This window comes from Trichomycterus rosablanca, chromosome 12 (assembly GCF_030014385.1).
Source record: "Trichomycterus rosablanca isolate fTriRos1 chromosome 12, fTriRos1.hap1, whole genome shotgun sequence".
Classification (NCBI taxonomy): domain Eukaryota; kingdom Metazoa; phylum Chordata; class Actinopteri; order Siluriformes; family Trichomycteridae; genus Trichomycterus; species Trichomycterus rosablanca.
Window position 1 is genome coordinate 32,201,498 of NC_085999.1, and position 19,615 is coordinate 32,221,112.

Below are 19,615 nucleotides of genomic sequence, written 5' to 3' on the forward strand. Positions count from 1 at the left end.
AGGATGACAGTGGTCTCTAATGACAGATCCCTTAGACTGTATGGTTACAATTAAGAAGTTTGTGACATAGGTGTTAGGACTTGACTGGCTAAGCTTTTGCTGCCATGTTAATTAAAGAAACCATGAATAAATGTGACCACTTGTCAGTTTGGGGTAAGACATCAACTTACTGTCATAAGAGTTCTAATTTCTTTTTATTGTAAAGATTTTGGGTCATTAACACAAATGTTCCTTCATTACGCCACCAGGACAAGTGACTGATAACAACTGGTTTCTAGATGTTTCTATGGTCAGTATTCAAATATAGTCTTGTCCATTTTCTGATTTCCTTTAACAAGTCTTCATTTGACCCTGTGTTAATTTATTCCAGTCTGCTATTAAAAGTCTTTCTCTGTTCCACTACCCTCTTTCAACATACCCCCTGTCCAGGCAGGCCAGACTACTTTATCTCTGGTACTCAACCTGGTCTCTGGGGCTTGGGGATGAAGTGGATGAGGGCAAGGAGCTTGGCCGTGCTGACCCTAGAGACACAATCTTGTCCTTGCTTTCTTCTTGGCCTGAGCTGGAGGATTGTGTTGAAGCAGAGACTGTTGCTCCTGCTGAGGCACCTTCGTGTCCACTGTAGATCTCCTCATGGCCATCTTCACTGGATTCTGCGTCCTCTGAGCCAGAGAGAAGCTCTTCATCTCGATATTCAGCAACATCGACTCCACTACCCTCAGCTCCAAGCTCTTTTAGCCGACCATGGTGCTTCACATGGTAGCGCTGGTTCTGAAAAAACTTGACAATGGTGTGCTTTGGTAGGTCCAACTGGGCTGAGAGTGTGTGAATGGCTTCCTGGTCAGGATAGAGCCCTACATCCTGGATAAAACTTTGCAGGATACCAAGGGCTTCCAGTGAGATCTTGGTGCGGGAGCGGGGTTTTTTGGCGACAGCAGATCCCACGCCAGTGTTGTTGCCAACAGCACCGGACTGAGGGTTGTCTTCCATTCCAGAGTTGGGCAATGAGTCCTCATGCATAGGCGAGTGGTCCTTGTGTCCTAGTAGTGGCAAAGGCTGTCTGTGCAGTACCTAAAAGAGAGAACAGAGAACTCTGTATTAATAAGTAATAATAAGTAAAATAGTAATAAGGTTGCATTCAATAAATATTCATTCATTGAGGCTCTTGACCAAAATGTCCCATTACCTCTAGTAAAAGTCCAACCAAATTGTTCTCTGTTCTGACTGTTTAACCAAGTATTTTACACAAATGGAATGTCATCACCAAGATCATTAACACTAAAAATACGTATTAACTGGCATGATGTCTGTCTGTGGAGAAAATAATCACTTACCAGTAGTGAGGTAGTAGCATTGCTACATTTTCACAAAATGACTGATATTTAAAGTATTCTCTTAAGTGACTCTAATGAATGAATGAATTTGTCTAGTGTACACTGTATACAGCTAACTGGAAAATATTTTTTGCTGATACATACATGTCAGTAATTTGGTAACAAAAAGCCTCTATGGGTTCTCTATGAGTGCATTATAATTCAGTGGTGTATCTACTGATTGATTAATTACTTTATTGATCCCCAATGGGAAATTGCAGTTGTTAAATTAAATTAAAGCAGTTGGTTTAATTTTATCACATTTGTAAGAGCAAAGCAACACAAGATGACTAAATAATAGAGTTATGTTTTAAAAATTATAAATCTTATTCATAATATTTCTTCCACTGAGTAATCTTTTTGAGTTTAAATGGTATCAAATAAGGTTAACTTTTAAAAATGGCCACTTTTAGGTTTCTTTGTTGTGTAACTACTATTTTTCGTTAGCATGATACAAGATGACACAGACATGACATTTAGCAGAGCCATTATCCAAAACACTTTACAACTGTGAGCATAAATAATCCATGCAATTTAGGGTTAGGGGCCAGTACCTGCTGAGCTATCACTGCTCATACACCTATTACTGTCCTTCTTTAAGACATCTTTATATTGACTAAGGCTCTAAATATTCAGGCCTCTAAACAAGTCCCAAATGCAAGTCGCTTTGGATAGATCCCCAAAATACAGTATGTCTGTAGGAAAGTAAGAATACACTAAATACCCTTATTAGACTTTATGGAATTCCTACCTGTTCCTCACCACCACACACAATACACAGTTTTAATAAGCATTTCAGTAATTAGATTAATGCATATATCTAATAAATATCAGGCCTGTGTGTTCAGACACACTACAAACAAGATACAAGGCAAATGTCAAAATAAATTAAATGTTAGATACATATAAAAATCAAGTTTTTGCAAACAACAAAATTAATTTCATATATCTAAGATTTTTTAAGACATCCTTTATTTGTCATATATACATATATACAGTAGAATTAAATTATTTCTTCGCATATCCCAGTTTGTTTGGAAGCTGGGGTCAGAGCGCAGGGTCAGCCATCGTACAGCGCCCCTGGAGCAGACAGGGTTAAGGGCCTTGCTCAAGGACCCAACAGTGGCTGCATAGCAGAGCCTGGATTTAACCCGCCAATTTTCTAGTTGATAGCCCAAAGCTCTTCCCACTAGGCTACCACTGTCCCATTGCTTGACAAAGTTTCAAATCAGTTAGGTTTAGCACAAAAGGTTCCCCCAGTTGCCAATAAACTATCCAGATTCTTATTCATTACTAAGGTATAATTAAATGCTCCAAAATTACAAAACTAAACAATTTTGGAATTATTTTGGACATCAGCATTAAATAACATGTTAGCCAGCTGGTTGCTTATCAGTCTTGTTTTTAACATAGCCACAAAAACCTTTTGTAGAAAGGGAAAGCAGGACGAGGTGGTCGAGACAGAGAGGAAGGTAGATGGTTGAGTTGGTTTAAATAGTAATAGATGGAGATTTGAGGTAAAAATGTATCTGAAACTCTGGAGGGTGTAGCATGTCATAGCAGAGCTATCAAAAGCCGTGGCACTGTCCTGCTGAGTTTATGACCAGGGTGGGGTGCCCATTGCTTCTGCGCTGGAATGCTGAGCTATAAATCTGCGGCGCATTAAAATTAAAGGACCTGCATAAAGATAATAGTCATTTGCTCTCCCTCTCTCTTTCTTTCTCACTCTCTTTCTCTCTCACTTGCTCTCACCACTGAATAATAACAGGGTGTTTTTTTTTAAATAATACTGAGTGCAGGCCAGACCACAAAATTGCTCTGATTTCACTTTGTGGGGGCTTTCTGGGGCTAGTGCTTTACAGGAAGTGTAGATGTTTGTCTTTTTCTTTTTCGTCTTTTTGCTCAGTTATTATTTTTGATGTCTCATAAAAACAAACAGCCCACAGAAAGAATTAAGAAAACTAGAAAGGGAGTGAACCTAAATGACATGACCATTAAAAGTGGCCACATGGTACTACATTGATATCTGTGTGTTGGCCTACCTACGGAGACCACACACAGTACATCACTCAGCGGTAGACACAGACACACACAAAGACGCACAGACACAAGCACACTCAACCACACACACACACACACACACACACACACACACACACAGGCTGTACTTTTTCTGGTTCTGATTTTCTGTTAGAAGCTTATTCTTTATAAATCTTTTTTCTACCACAACCTCTACCTCAACCAAACACACAATTACAATAAACAATCAACAAGCCAGAATATTTGCCAGAAGTCCAATTTTAAACCATTACTGAAATTTTGGGTGGCATGGAACTGCGGGCAGTGGAGTATGTGAAACACAGAAACATGAGTCCTGTATTACCCGTGTCTGTTCGGCCTCTTTGGGGTACTTCAGTTTTCTTCCACCTCATCAAAACATGCACAACATAGACTAGTTGATACATGGTTATTTATGTAAACACTAATACAGTATATAAGTGAATGTGTAGGATTCCATCCAAGATGCAGTGTTTGGGCCTTTTGGCACCGGACTCCCTGTGACCCAGACCTGAACAGGAACCTCTGGTTGTGAAGTCCAAAATACTGTTGATTAAAGAGGGTCAACTGATCAATAACAGCAAAGGATGCTAATAAAGAGAGGCCAAGCCAAGTCAGAAGAATGATTTTATCATCTAATCAAACCCAACACTGCTAAAGTCATGAAGTCAACCCCCTTATTCCTACGTCCACTTCACTTAGTGCTCCCACTACAGCTCCTCAACCACAGCCTCTCCTTTGAACACAGACTTTCTGTTCTCGTGCACTTAAGGCATAATTCAATATTGAAGTGAATCCCATCTCTGTGTTTTTAATTGCAACCAGGGATTAGTTTCTTTGCATTATTTGAGTTCTTTGCATCAAGGAAAGTGTTTTTTTTGTTTTTTGTTGTTGCAGTTTTTACTTTCAATTAAGGAAAATTACAGTGCATAACTATGAAAGAATTATAGCACATAAAAGATTCAGTCGATTCATAATGAGGGCTGGTTCTCCTGGGGCAGGCAGACCAAGTGTGGGGTGGTGGTCACAAGAGGCGCCATTAACACATCATTACATTAAATATATAATGATGAGAGAGCCAGTTTTCTGCTAGTTTCCCTATGCATGACATCAGCTAGCTCAATTATCGGCATGCATGATAATTTAATTTTTAAGACTTTCCATGCTGAAATACCCAGGGAGTGAATAAGCCTTTTGTGTGTGTGTGTGTGTGTGTGTGTGTGTGTGTGTGTGTGTGTGTGTGTGTGTGTGTTACCGTGTCTTTTGTGCTTGACTGCAAATATGAGAACATACTGTATATAAACATGTACAGACAAAGCACAATGTGATACTCCTCATAGTCAATAAGCCTTACATTCTTTCATTTATCTTTAGTAATCCTGATCAGAATCACTGTGAATCCAGAGCTTTTTCTAGAAACACTGGACAGAAAAGACAACGCAGCACACACTCACCCAAACATCGGGGTAATTTAAACTATTCATCTACTTCAGCCAGAACAGAAAATCATAAAGCCAGAACTAAGGTTAGAATTTCTCTTTTAGTAAGTCTTCACAGGTGCATTCAGTAAGGATACTCAAGTCGAATGCGTGTTCATGGCAGTGTGCATCGGTGTTGCACTTGGCACATCCAGCAGCATCCAATTTAGTGAAAACAAAAGAGAAATTATTTATAGGGGAGGATGGCCAAATGAGCAGTGGGAGGCACTTATGCCCTTGAGCAGCACACACATGGAAGGAAATGTGCTGAGGGGGCTATAGCATAGATCTGGGTCAATTACACAGCAGCAGGGTTGTAGTTCTTAAGACTTGAAAGGTCTTGCATCCTGGTCTTGTTTGGTCTTGTTTCATTCCTGATTGGCATGGATTGTGATAAATGTGACCAATTTCACATCTTGTACAGTATGTTCTAGTCTCAGTTTGTAAAAATCGTGGTCTAGTCTTGGTTTTAGTTGGTACGGGTTTAGGCCTTTGTACAGGATAGGACTTGTTCTTATGTAAGTCTTGATTGTTATGGATTTTGATCTTGACAAGAACACTGCACAGCAGGTGTGTATGTGTGAGTATTCCACGTGAATGATTGTGTACCACTGGAACAAATGACCAGTATCATGTACAGTATGCTTTAGATTCAAGCCATGTAACTTGTACACACACTGGCCCAATGACACAATCGAAATGCAGGTACAATATTTTTGATCAGATAGTCTACGCTGGATCAGGTGCTATTATGTATGTTAATGCCTGTCTCCTGTTGACTCGATGTAATTAAAGCCAGCAGCCACAGAGAAAACCCTGCATTATTTGACTAATAATTACTTAAACAACTACTAACTCCGGGACCTAATATTTAGTGTCCTGTTTCTTAGTTCCTGTCCATAAATCGGTGCTGCGTGAGTGTAATTGTGTATACTCTTGCAGCTGGAACACATGTGTGGTCTATGGTGGCAGGCTGGCTGGAGCCAAGAGGATGCTGGGTAGTTTGATCTGGGGAGAGACCCTTATTACTGTGTCAAGAAAACAACAGCCATGGAGACACCCACAAACACACCCAGCCCCACAGATTGACATAAAACCAGACACACAAACTGGTCCTGCTAAGACTCATTGAATCCCTTTACTGAATGTATCATGGCCTTTTTATTGTTATGAGCTAAATCAGAACTTCAAGCTTTTGTGGGATCAGTTGGGTTATGGAACATAACTGTTGAGCTGTTTGGTTCATATGCAGTATTTTTAGACTTCAGTGTGGGGGGCTTGTCTGGGCTCTATATGAGGAGCTGGAATGTGTTAATGGAGCGACCACAATTTCCTTCCTGCGATGAGCATTTAATACTGTGTAAAAGCATAAAGGTTGGAAGAGAATGGGGGAGAGCACTGAGGGGTGAATGGCTCATCTAACCTTTAAATAATCTTTATTTTTTCTATAAAACAATACAGAGTGTTGAGTTTATTTCAGTTGTTCTGTTCTTTTTCTTAATTAGCCTGGCTGTAAATGTAGCTTACAGCTTCTGTATTATCACTCCTGACACAATCATGACATAAACCATGTTATTTTAACGTAATTACTGTTATTTTGGTAATACCATAATGATATGAAGTATTAGGTTAAATCATGAGGGTAATTGAACCACTAAAGACTGCATTTGAAATGGCAATTGTTTGGACACCAAGCAACAGTTAAAGCTGCTCAAATTATTATTAAATAGTTAGTTATGGTTTCGGTTTATGGTTATTATAGGTAAAAATACTATTCAAAAAGTCAGAAAGTGTGTTCCGTGCTGCTTTTAGATGCAGGGTGCTGGTTTTGCTTTCCATAAGGGCTGATTTTTTAAGGTCAGTACTGTGTAATAGTTTACGGTCAAAGCCACTGGAGGGTAACCATAGTGAGCCACTAGTGTGAATTCCCATGAGTCACATAATATGTATGTGCATGTGTGTGTTTGTGTAGTGTGGATTCCGTTTCTTCCCTCCATTATTAATATCAGAGCCGTGGTGGTACTGTCTGTCAGGGTGTGTCCTAATGGGGCATTTCCTACTGCGCCCAAAACACATAAATAAGTGCAGCCACATGCGCACTTACACACAAATATACCCTGTGTAAACCACGTCCATAAAACGAGGTTAACTGAGGAAAAGGGTGAGATGGAGGAGGAAAAAACAAAATAGAACAAAACAGATGAGACTGTCTTTATGATTATCACTGGTCCTTAGTTTTTACAATAAGTATCAATACATCCAATGCTTAGAGTATTGAGAATATAAAACACAAAGCATTGATCTCTGAGGTAAAAGTAGATTTATGTGTTTACCATTTTGCCATGCATGCATTTACATATATAAAAGTGTGTGCATATGAGTATGTGTGAATTTAGTATGTCCTTAGTGTATACTGTAATGACCCTGGCTGGCAGACGAGAAAGTCCATTTAATCAGTACTGTATTTGGAGCTATTTGTGTGTGTGTGTGTGTGTGTGTGTGTGTTTGATTAAAGGGGGCTGGGTGTATTAGGTTATTAGAGGTTGGCAGGGACCCTGCATTGAAGGCCTTGATATTAAACAAAAGCTCCAAGGATGTGTATGCAACCACACAATGAAACACAATCACAGTGACCCCATTTTTCCTCCAGTGCATCAATAAAATCATGAAAAAAGGTCATAAATCACGACAGAGTAAAGCTTTTGAAGGCAATCTGTAAAAATACATTCTGGGCTTGATTGCCTACCCTGATCTATGAATAATCAAAGACTCTCAATTCTCTTATCAAACAGAAAACCTCAGTACTGAATCTGTATAAATTCTGATTAGATCATATAAATACAGTTTAGCTTTTAGCCCAGGCTCACCTGAGGGTCCGAGGGCAGGTGTAGGATGGTGTGCAGGCGTTCATTGTGTTGGTGCCGGGATTCCTCCTCATACACAAGGTCCCTGTCTGTTTGAGGAAGCGTTAGGAATCGACGAATCGTACACAGGTTCTCCCACAGAGTGCGATTCTCAGGACTCGGATTCTCCTTCCAGCGCAGTAACTCACACAGCCAACCCTGAGATAGAAAGTGACAAAATCAGATAGAAAAGTTTCTTAAAATCTTCCTCAATGTTCTAAAAAATCTACCTAAAATGTTCCTTAAGCTACAATCACATTTATTCTGTCAGTACAATTCTGCACAAATGCTGGAATCACATGGCAAGACTGTAAATTCAAACCCTAATGATGACACAGCCATTAATTAAAGTCCAAAGCAGCATAATTGTCCCTGTAATCTAGGTGAGAGGGATGGCATACTCAAAAGTTCATGTAAACAGAAGGGACTGTCCCTCTTCAAGCCCAGCGATATTACAGCACTACAGTTCAAAAGTGGTAATGGCTGGGTTTTAGTGTATAAATGAAAACAGGTATCAGCCTTTACTTTCATTGGCTGGCAGCTGTTGTGTTATGGAAATGAGGTAAAGGACCATTAAACACACAAAAAAGCTTCCCTGTGATTTTCTTATTTGACGTTTATAAATGACTTTAATAAATGACAGTGCTAGACTGGCCTGTCTGCAGTCCAGATCTGTCTTCTATTTAAAATGTCTGGCACATCAAACAACAACAACCACCAAGTGTTGAGCAGCTTAAGTCCTGCTTTATGCAACTTTTTTTGCTTTAAATGGGTTTTTGAAATGCTAAATTAGTTTGTAGTAACAAAATACCAAGTCAGTTAATGAAAACATTGTTTTTAATTTTATTTTCAGGTTCAAGAGAACTGCATTTTACAAACTGTCCCAGCTTTTCTGGCAATGTGTCTCGTACAAATTCGGCACAACCATAATTAAACGTTTAGGCTACTTTAAGGTTGCAATATTTAAAATGCTAGGTCAAGGCTAACTTCTAACTGTTCCACAGTAGAGGTTTTCTTTGCAAGTATTTGCATTCTAACTTGGATATTTAACAAAAAAATTTACTATAATTTTTTGCGTGACTGTGGCTTTAGAGTAATTTCTGCTTTAAAGAACATCAGTAAGCACATCAAAAAAAGAGTGCGCTAGTATGAGAGAAGAGAACATGTGAAAGCGAGTGTGAAATGGAGAGAGAAGATATGATTATCTCTGCTAGACTGGGTCGTCTTTGCCACCAGCTGTTGTGTGCAACCAACCTCCTCCAGCTCTCAGTGTTAATAACCTGATCAGAGCTCTCTCTTTCTTTCTCTTCTACCCTTTTTTTCTCTCTCTCTTTCTCGTCCCAGCCCCTTTTGGCCAGCTGCAGCAGATGGGTGCATTCAGCCGTGACCCCCCCCATCCGACCCTGGACCTGAGAGACCTATCTGCATCTGTCATGTACATAAACACACATGCACACATGCAAGCACTAACGCAAGCCTTCTTTACGCAAGCCACTCATTCTACACACGCTGCAGGACTGAGGTGGTCACACCTGCAAATCGACACACGAGCGTGCTGACCGTACTCGTTTTACTGGGCTGATGGAGCATTGTCGTCACTCATCAGCCGATTTCACGGGAAGAATTAGGCGCAGATGGGCGCAGGATCTGATTTGACTAAATCAATTATCTCTTTTTGCTCTCAAGTGTGCGAGGGAACCGCAAATGAACCAGCAGATTTTCCAAAATATTCCTCAACCAGAAGTCACAGTTGAATGATATGCTCTTTTTGCAAGAGTTAAAATAAAAGACACACCATTTTTGTTATTGTTGCACAGTTCTTCATGTATAAAATGTATAAAAAGTTTACCAGATATTTGATGCATTGTTTATTCCCTTGATTTGTATTATTTCAATCAAACATTCCATGTGCCAGTAATGCTGATTTCATCCATAATTATTACATAAGTTTTAAAATGTAAGTTGAAATGAGATAAAAAGCTTAATATATCAATCTGTTGATAAACAGTACCATAAAAGAACAACTAAATCTCCATTCACACAAAGACTTCACATTCACATGAAATCAAACAGAGACGGGAGAAAGTTTTCTTTTGTAGTGAAAGCTTTGTAAGGTCTGTCATTAGTGCACTGAAAGCAGTTATTTGGCTAAGCAAACATTAGAGCTTACTTGGCTCTTGTTGGCTGCCACCTTGGCAAACAGTGCCTGAGACACCTTGGCGCGCTTCATCTCTTGTTGAATCTCATCATAAATGGAAGATGTGATGTTGACCAGTGGCTCTAGTTTTAGTGGAAGGTCAGGATTTGGAGCAGAGGGCTTGGACTGCAGAACACAAAAGAGATCAGGATCAGATCAAAAATGTAAAACAACCATGCTGGCATGAATATGGTGCCAAGACTGAAAAATGTGTGAATCTAAGATTTATGAAGTAACTGAAGGATGTGTGTGATTTAACAAGCTGTGTTTGATCTGGTGAAGCTCAGAAAATAGTGAATTCAATAGAACTGTAGTTAATGCTTTCTCCTGCATCTCCTTTGTAGCTCATGTTTGAATTATGGTAGATTGATTTTGGGGTGGTATGTTTTTTTTAATGCAGCGTTTGAAGTCTTTTTGCAGGCACAGGCAGGTAATCTCACATTCCCCAACACAAACGATAGCAAGATAACTGTATACAGACATAATAATAATAATAATAGTACACAACTGCATTCCTTTAGACCAAAGAATGAAGACTCTGTTCTCATATCAGAGATGGTTATTATTTGTTTTTTGGGGTAAAATTTTTCATGCTATTTACTATAAATATGCTTACAAGAAGGCAGAGTTTTACCTTTATGTCATCTTACTTGTATAGATTTTTTTTTGCTTTTTAATAAGAATGTTATTTATTAACTAGTAAACTGTATAATGTATGTAAACGTCTTTATATAAAATGTTTATATATTTTTTTCCAAAAAAATTATAAGGACTTATTACGATGTATAGGTGTGTAGCTTTATAATCTGTTTGGAAGAGAAAAGAGAATTTAAATTTGAAATGCTACTATAAAAGGTCTCATTATTTTTCATCTGTATGGATGGTGTTAGAACAACAATAATAACAACAATAATAGTTTTTTAGAGGGTAGATGTGATCCTCACCGAGTTAGTGATTTTGTTCTTGTTCTTCCAGATAGAAGCCCAAGCGTCAGGAGTTAACTGTTCGTCTATGCTGCGCTCCCATACTTTCTAAAAAACAAGCAGAATTAAATATGATTAACAATAAACATTCTCCATACAAAGTCAAACATTTTCTTCACAATCATAAATGAACGGCACATTTATGGTTTATGCCTTGGTTTAGCTCACTCATACATTAACATTAACATAGAGGAAAGGATTAAAGTAGAGGAACTCCAGTGGCCTGCACAGAGCTGACCTTAGCCCCATTAAACACCTTTGGGGTGAATTGGAACATTGATTATCTATCAGTGCCTAACCTAAATCTTGTAAAAAGCCCTCCCAGAGGAGTGTAGGCTATTATAGTCATAAAAGAGTAGGGGGTTAGGGCAGCTACATATAAATGTTCCATGATACTCTGTATTAAAGCTTATAGTCAGTCCAAATACTATTTTAAATAAAATGTCAAATACACTTACAATACAAAATACTCTTGTACTGCATCAGGCAGAATGTAAAAGGTTGGAAGGGTTTAATTTAGTGAAAGTAGAATAATGGGCTACCTGACAGAGTCGATTTCCACCAGGGCTGGAGTTTGGAGTTGGAGGTAGACCTACAGGTGGGTTCATGCTGCGTTCACGCTCCTCCTGGTAAATCCTGTCTCGCTCAGCCTCAGGTAGGTTGAGAAAATTCTGCATGGCCTTGAGGTTAACCAGCAGGGACTGAGAAGCTGTACGAGGGTCTTCCTCCTTCCGCAAGATCTCAGACAGCAGGCCCTGATGTTCACAAACATTATATTCATATACAAGCATGAAGGCAAAGTAAGAAAGACCAGAGCCATTCAGACATACACATGCACATCCTACTAGGTCTTCACCTGCTCCACATCATCTCCCACCCACTCAATGGTTGGCTCTAATGGTGCGTAATAAATGGCTTGCAGAGATTCAATGCACCAGGTGTGTAGACTGCAGAGAAGGTGGAAAAAGAGACTGTGTTCTGCACAGAGGCGAGAATAACCATGCTGTGCATCAGTGCAGTGACCTGCAGATCTAAAAAGTCTGGTCTGATTTTATACTCAGACACTTTAGCTAAAGTTTTGGGTCACTGCATCTGAATTAGATGACTTAAGCACAACAAAATATGATTAACTTGGCTGTTTATGATGTGACTGGGGCTATTTTGAACCTTCTGCTTTCGAAATGCCTTCTACAATGAAACACGTTGTAACTGTGTGTGTGTGTGTGTGTGTGTGTGTGTGTGTGTGTTGATTTACAACAGCACAGCATGACACATTCATACAGGACTTTCTGCTGATCTATTATATTTCACAAGACACGGTTTATTCCCAATCGAATAAGACTCAAGTATTTCTGCACCATCAATTTTCCTCTACACAGTATTTGCTTCTGTACCTGTGTGCGGTTGAATGCCACTCTGGCAAACACAGCTTGTGAGACACTGGCTCTTTTAAGCTCTTCCCGTACTTGCTGATAGATGTCTGATGAGACCTCAGCCGCTGAAAGATTGGATCCTGGTTCTCCAGGTCCTACAGACTTGCCAGGTCTTGGGATGGGTGGATGATTGAGGAACTGCTGGTTGAGTGATTGAGGGTGTTGATGGGCCAACAGGCGGCTGACAGCCAGCTGCTGGTTGATGAGGTGAGCCATAGCTAGTTGTTGCTGCACTATCTGTGGATTTATCTGAGGTGAAAGGAGGCCTCTTGGTCCTAGCAAAGGCTGCAGGGCAGCTGGAGGAGCAACCTGAGCTCGAAGAGGTGGGCTGTGGTGATGTTGACTGGCATGGGTTGGCGGTGGTTGTGGTTGCCCTTGTGTTGGAGGCTGAGACTGAGGTGTTTGAGGGTCTCCAGGAGAACTTTTTATAAGGGAACCTGCACTGCCCATTGGTCCTAGCTGTGCAAGGCCAGTTAGATGAGGAGGGGGACGCTGTCCTAAGACACAAAAGTCTACCAGGCTGTCCCTCTCAACTGCAAAGAGACCAGGAAAAGTAATCACTAAAAATATTTTAATAGAATATTTTATTAAACACACAGACATCACACTGTTGTACTTCACACTAAAATAGATACTTTCTTTCATATCTGGGATCTTAAAGCATAATCATTATTATTTTAATAATCATTTAAATTCATACATACATGAATGAAAGTCTTAAATGAACTGGCTTTTTTCCACTGTCAAACACTCCTTCCTGCACATGATTTTAATTGTACTGTGCTATAATTCTTTATAGATATTACATTTTGCATATAGCTTTTAAATGCTAGTTTACAGTCATATAGTGACCAGTCTTTATGATTACGTTTCACAACCCAAATGGCCCATCGTGACCAAAAATAACACACGTTCCCATTTCCTAACATACATTTTGTTGAAAACAAATTATTTACCTTTAATTTCAGCATTCTCTCTTGTTGGCCACATCTTCTCACCTAAGAAAAAATATTCACCTAAACAAAGAGAAGAATATGAATCATGGTACCCTTGTGGTGTGGCACATATCAATAAACCAAGAAATCAAAAGGTGCTCTGACATTAAAAGAACACACTATAAGTGTTTTTTGTGATTTCTGTTTCTTCTAATAGTATGAATGACATCCAGATAAGTCATCATCTTTGTGATTATAATCTAAGACCGTGTCTTTATAGTAGCTGGAATCACATCTGGTGGCCCAAGGCTGTATGTTTTGCTGTGAGAGGCACTGAGCAGAACAAACAGCAGAGGCTTGGTGTAATCCAGCACTGCATATACACACTGTCACCAACAACCTCTTGATTTTCCACGGTCTCTCTGTCTCTGGAGCTGTGCCAGGGGTTTGGGCAACACTTTGATCTGTCCCACTGTGTAATTATTTTATTTATTTATCTTTATGGGGAAAATTGTCATGATGCTCAAGGGCTAAAGTAATGCAGTAGCAGGGACAGTCGGCTGCTGGGCTTAGTGCTTTAGACCCCCTGCATAAGGGTTGTGAAGTAGCTGTGGTTTTCATTAGCAAGAAGAGAGTATTGGGATTTCCCAAAGAGGCTGTTTGCAAAACATATAGGAGTATTTGATCCAGCATAGACCCCAAAATTATGGGTATATTTATCAGAGTGTGGTAGGCTCAGAGGAACCACCACCTTCTCTCACACCTTTTTACTAGTACACTTGGGCTTTAGTTTTTATAATAGACTGAAACATCTTTAGTTACAAAGGATTTTTTTATTTAGCTCCCATATGGATAAAAATTGTAATTAATATGAATTATGTACAGTGAAGCTGGTCCATGATAAACAATGGATAGCATTTCTTTATACTTCTGTCTAAAGAGATTCTAATACAATCAGTCCAGAAATGGCATAGGACCACCTTTAATAAGGGGTAAAAACATTACCACAGTGAACCAACAACATGTGGAACATGTATACACTTTTGTTTCAGACTCAAATCTGTACGGCAGGTTTGGTGTGTTTGGAGCAAGTCTAAATGCTGTTGCAGTCCATAACACGTGTTTGAAAAGTGATCTGCTCCTGGAACCAGGTATCAAATACAGTGATTAGTTAAATATGTTACATTGCTTTTTAGTTAAAAATTAACAGTGGTTTTCTTGATTTTCTTGATTTTCTGTATCGTGTAATCAGTTGTCAATTGTGTAATCAGTTTGTGGTTTGGAAGAAATTTGTCTGCCTGTCGAAAATTAGTTTTGCCCTCATCAAAAAATAGGTCTGACTTAGATATGACTTACTTCAGTAATCAGTGTAAAAAACATCATATATCTGGAATTTGGTGGTAAATAGGTGGGTATCACTGCATTATCATTAAAATGCTGTAAGTGTAAACAATTTTGAACTAAATCATATAAATGGGGGCTTATGACTGAACTGGAATTCAGATCTTACCTTTAATCTTTTTGAACTTTTTGTACCATCGACCGAATTCTTGGCATTTGGAAATTGAGACATTAGCATAGTAGGAACTGTTTACTATGGAGGAGATCATACTCTGGAAAAAGGTAAAAAATAAAACAAGGGATGAGAGGGCAGTTAGAAAATGACTAGTGGCAAAAGACAAACATCTGCAAGCAATTAATAGAAGGATAGACACCCACACAGCAAGCTCTACTTAAAAACAGCATGTACAAATACATAAATCCCACAGATTGCTCTTTTTCATGGGAAATGATCATTGTAATACACATATACAACCACTATAAAATTGCTTATTTCTGTACATTATCAAATAGCACAATTATCTATTGAACACCAGGAACACCAATTATCTGTTCTATCTAGTTGTTGGGCTGCATATAACTGGAACAGACTGCCAGGAGATATTAGATGTTCCTCAAACATAGAAATCTTTAAATCCAGGTTAAAAACTTTTCTTTTTTCTTGTGCCTATGATTGAGCTCGATATTTTTACTATTACCCTCATTTTACCATATTTCTTTTAGTCTTGTTTTAATTCCATATTCTCTAAACTGTAAGGTATATTTTACTATATTTTCTTTTAGTTTTTATGTTTTATTTGCTTATTTCTCTTGTTTTAATTTCGTATTTACCAAATTGTAGGGTATATTTTACAATATTTTCTTTGAATTTTTCAAGTTCTTAATTTTTATCTCTCTTGTTTGAATTTCATGTTTTTAATTGTAACTAAATGTTTGCAAGAAGTCTTTCTGAGGTTCTAGATCTCAGGAATGTTTTAATGCTTTTAATTTTTAATTTTTCCTTATGTAAAGCACTTTGAATTGCCACTGTGTATGAAAGGTGCTATACAAATAAACTTGCCTTGCCTTGCCTTGCCTATCTGGAAGGATAACATGCTAAATGTCATGTGGTCACCTGGGATAGTGGGCACTCTTTAGCCAGTGTGCTCTGGTTCATCTCCTTCAGCAGATCTTTAAGTGCACTGCGCACTGTCGCATGGTTCCACTGCTCCGATGGCAGGTCCTCCAGCTTAGCATAGCTGTAATCATAGAAGCTGTCACTTTGTATTACTCTTTACATCCTGATCACTATATTAGACACAATAACGTTCCAGTAGTGTCGTGTGGAGTGCCTGTTTATCCAAACCATGCATAAGTAATGTGATGAGCAGTCATTAAAAGCTTTTTTTTATTCTCCCACTCTTTCTGACACAGTACTGCCCGGGGAGGCCATAGTTGTGAAAAGCCCAAGTGTGTGACCAACAAAACAAAATCAAGTGCTTAATGATAATGGAACAAAAATGATTTCTAAGAATTAAAGATTCTGTTTACAATTCACTATCAGTTTTAAATAGGGGTTAGATTTTTCTACAAAGGCAAAATTAACAGGTTTCAATCGATTTCCTTTACACGTGGCTTGAAATGCATTTTTAAACATATTACTTTCAATATACAATCTCTCTATGATGCATCTGACAACCAAAAACCTGACCGTTAAAGTTTAGCATAGTAAGCTGATTTGCATATGACATATGATACAGCAAGCAGGTTGAAAATGCATTTGACGTTAAGCAGTATCACAAGAGTCGAAAATAATTAGTATAAAATATGTTTGGACAAACAGGTGCAAACTGGGTCAAAGAAACAATAAAATCTACATGTGATTTAATCTAATAATTAAATGTACACTATATGGCCAAAAGTATTTAAACACCTGACCATGAGCTTATTGGACATTCCATTAAAAAATGGTGTTAAAGTGACCTCTATGTGATATTTGCAGCTATAACAGTAGCCACTCTTCTCAGAAGGCTTCTCACAAGACTTTGAGGTTTGTCTCTGGGAGATTTCAGATAAATCAGTCAAAGAATGTTTGAATTGCTGGGCACTGATGTTGATCAAGAAATCCTCAATTGATGTTCCAGGTCAGTCAACAGCTGTTTAGTGGGACTCAGGTCAGGGCTCTGTGCAGACCACTGGAGTTTCTTTAAATCAAGCTTTTCATGCTGGAACAGGAAAGGGCCTTGTCTAAAATGTTGCTGCAAAGTTGTAAGCATATAATTTTCTTAATATAAATTATGTATTACACCTGTTAGCAATTTTTGTGGTTGAAACACATGAATTTAATATTTAGAAGGGGTGTCCCAATACTTTTGCTCATATAATGTAGCGTAACTATTTAGCTTTTATGCTGGGGGAAACTGTAACAGGTTCACCTGCCCTGTAGACTGGTGGGGTGAGTTTATTTTATTTACTTACATATATTACTTCCAATATATTTTGAGACATATTATCTGACCTCTGTAACTGGATGCGGAGTGTGACCATGTGGTAGACGTCCAGCAGCATGTCAGCTACAGTGGCCTCAGGAGCGTCTGTCAGGCAGTGGATGGGCAGAGGGTTCCAACGACCCACCTTAATGATGCCTGTGTGCAAGACAGAGTGACACACATTTGATTAACCTATCTGATTAAATTTGTACCAATTTCTGCAATGTACTTCCATTATGTGACTATGACGGACAAGAACACCCCCTTTACACATATCCTGTCAGTAATGATTCTAATCTAAACGTTTATAACCAGGGTGACCAAGGGGGTGGCCACTTCACGAGTGGAAGGGTACATAAAAAATATGTTTCTGTTTTTTCCCCAGATGTGTGGATGATTATACCAGGTTATACCTACATTAAAAAAGTGGACTGGTATACAGGGTGGTGAATAATAGATGGTGGGGGTAGCCAGAACCACTTTGCCTATGCACTCACACCATTGCCTCAAAGTCAGTTATTACTTTACAAATCAAAAGCTTGCCCGAGTTTATTCCATCAGCATGGCATTCTGTTTTCTTTTTTTCTCTTTCCCCTTGGTTTTGCACCCAATCCAGTTGTGTCCAAGTGGAGCTTATCCCTTTCCTTTTGTCACTGCTGCGACCACAACCCCGATCGAGGAGGTCCAAGGCCCGCCGATAGCACCGCTGAGATTCCAGCTATGCTGGATCCAGATCTCAGCGATGGTAAGCTAGCATAACAGGCCGCACAAATTAACCACTTGACTTTGAGCTTGGGTCTCTTTTTATACATAAACACAACCCAGTGGTAAACATTGTGTATACTGCAGATCAGCACTTCTCCTCACATGTGGTGTTACAGCAGTGTAGTGGAAGGTGAGTCACTATTTATTGTTTATTGATATGTGTGTTGTGTTGTCAACTTGCATTGCCTCATGGTAACAGGAAAGTGTATTTCAGTCCATCTCTCTCTACGTCTCACAGTCTCTGTCTCTCGTCCCAGTGGAATGGTTCATCCCAGGCTATAAAAGCAGACAGCAGGGAACAATACCCGTAATGATAAGGCCTTATCTATTAAACTCTTATCAGGCAGGGAAGAAGCACCTGACACACGGGATTGGCGGCCGCCCCATTAAGTGCAGCTCGCTGGGACGCTCCTGCTTTTTTATAGCCAGCAAGGACGTGCAGGAGCAGCAATGCCTCGGACAACCATGTCTGCCCCCTCCATTAATGGCCCTACCATAAACGCCTGTCAATGATTGTTTGATTAACCCAAATTGACCGTTATAAATGCCTCTCACTGTGCAAAGGATGAGATGATTGTTTATGGCTGAGGTGTAGTCCATAAAGTTGTGCACTCTGGGGGATGTTGTCCATTAAATCAAGGCAGCAGTGTTACTCTTCTGAGTGTCATACGATTGTCTTACAAATAATATGGGTAATCGGTCTGTCCCTAAGCAACCATGCTGGAAGAAGGAGGCATTTGGAACTTCCTCTTTTGATTGGCAAACCTCTGTCCCTGAACCACCTTTAACCCATGATATATGGGATATCAGCCTATCAAATTAACTAAGTATTAACTATAATGCAATAAAGCTCATCCCTGATATCAGTTTGAATACCTTATGTATTAAAATTCACATGATTTGTTTATTGTAAGACTTTAATTAAATATACACCTTGTGTTCAGGTATTATTAGCCCAAAAATTATCATTATTAGTGAAAAAATTATTCTACCCAACAAAATTATTTTCTGATGGTCAACTGTGTTCAATATATAGACGTACAATACATGGTCAAAAACAGATGCAATTTCCAAGTGGCCACTTCCAAATTCTAGGAGATACTGCACATAATACACATATAGCCATGGAATCCCTTGGAATGAGTCACACCAAAGAGCTCAGTGTCCTTCAAAGTTGTACTGTTGTAGAATGTCATCTTTCTCTTGGAGTCTTTTAATAAAATCAAGCAAAAATGATCTGTTATTATGGGGGTAAAATTAGGCTTGCTGGATGCCAGGAGAAGAAGGAGAAGAAGGGAAAAAGGAGTCTGGGGGTGTTGTTTTATGTCTTGGAGGTCTATTAAAGGCACTGTCCAGTAGCATTCTACAGAACTGTGTGCTTCCAGTGTTGTGGCAACAGTTTAGGAAATATACTTTACTGTTTCAGCATGACACTGCCACCACTATGCACATATCAAGTTCTATCAAAAAATGTCTGGTTTGTTATGAAAGATTTTAATTGGATAACAGATGAGACCTGTGAGTCTACTCCATCCATTAGAAAGAGCTGGAATGCAGGCTGTGAGAGGGCCTTATTGCATATTATCAGTGTCCTAGTACATTGACGACTTTTAAAGCAGCACAGACTACTACAGAACTACTTCATATTGATGTCAATAGTTTGTATGTTATGTTCAGTTGT

At 39.0% G+C, this 19,615-nt stretch overlaps 1 protein-coding gene across 1 annotated transcript in view; it reads right to left on the minus strand.

Moving 5' to 3' along the window:
• Positions 1–216: 216 nt before the first annotated feature.
• satb2 (SATB homeobox 2) overlaps positions 217–19,615 on the minus strand; it is a 29,429-nt gene continuing 10,030 nt past the window's right edge. Inside the window, exons 3-12 of the mRNA XM_063006109.1 lie at positions 17,199–17,325; positions 15,816–15,939; positions 14,871–14,973; positions 14,122–14,130; positions 12,863–12,958; positions 12,387–12,799; positions 11,535–11,747; positions 9,983–10,135; positions 7,777–7,971; positions 217–1,071 (exon numbers count right to left, since the gene is read on the minus strand). Of these exons, the coding sequence (XP_062862179.1) occupies positions 445–1,071; positions 7,777–7,971; positions 9,983–10,135; positions 11,535–11,747; positions 12,387–12,799; positions 12,863–12,958; positions 14,122–14,130; positions 14,871–14,973; positions 15,816–15,939; positions 17,199–17,325 (2,060 nt within the window). The 3' untranslated portion in view covers positions 217–444. The remainder of the gene's footprint in view (positions 1,072–7,776; positions 7,972–9,982; positions 10,136–11,534; positions 11,748–12,386; positions 12,800–12,862; positions 12,959–14,121; positions 14,131–14,870; positions 14,974–15,815; positions 15,940–17,198; positions 17,326–19,615) is intronic.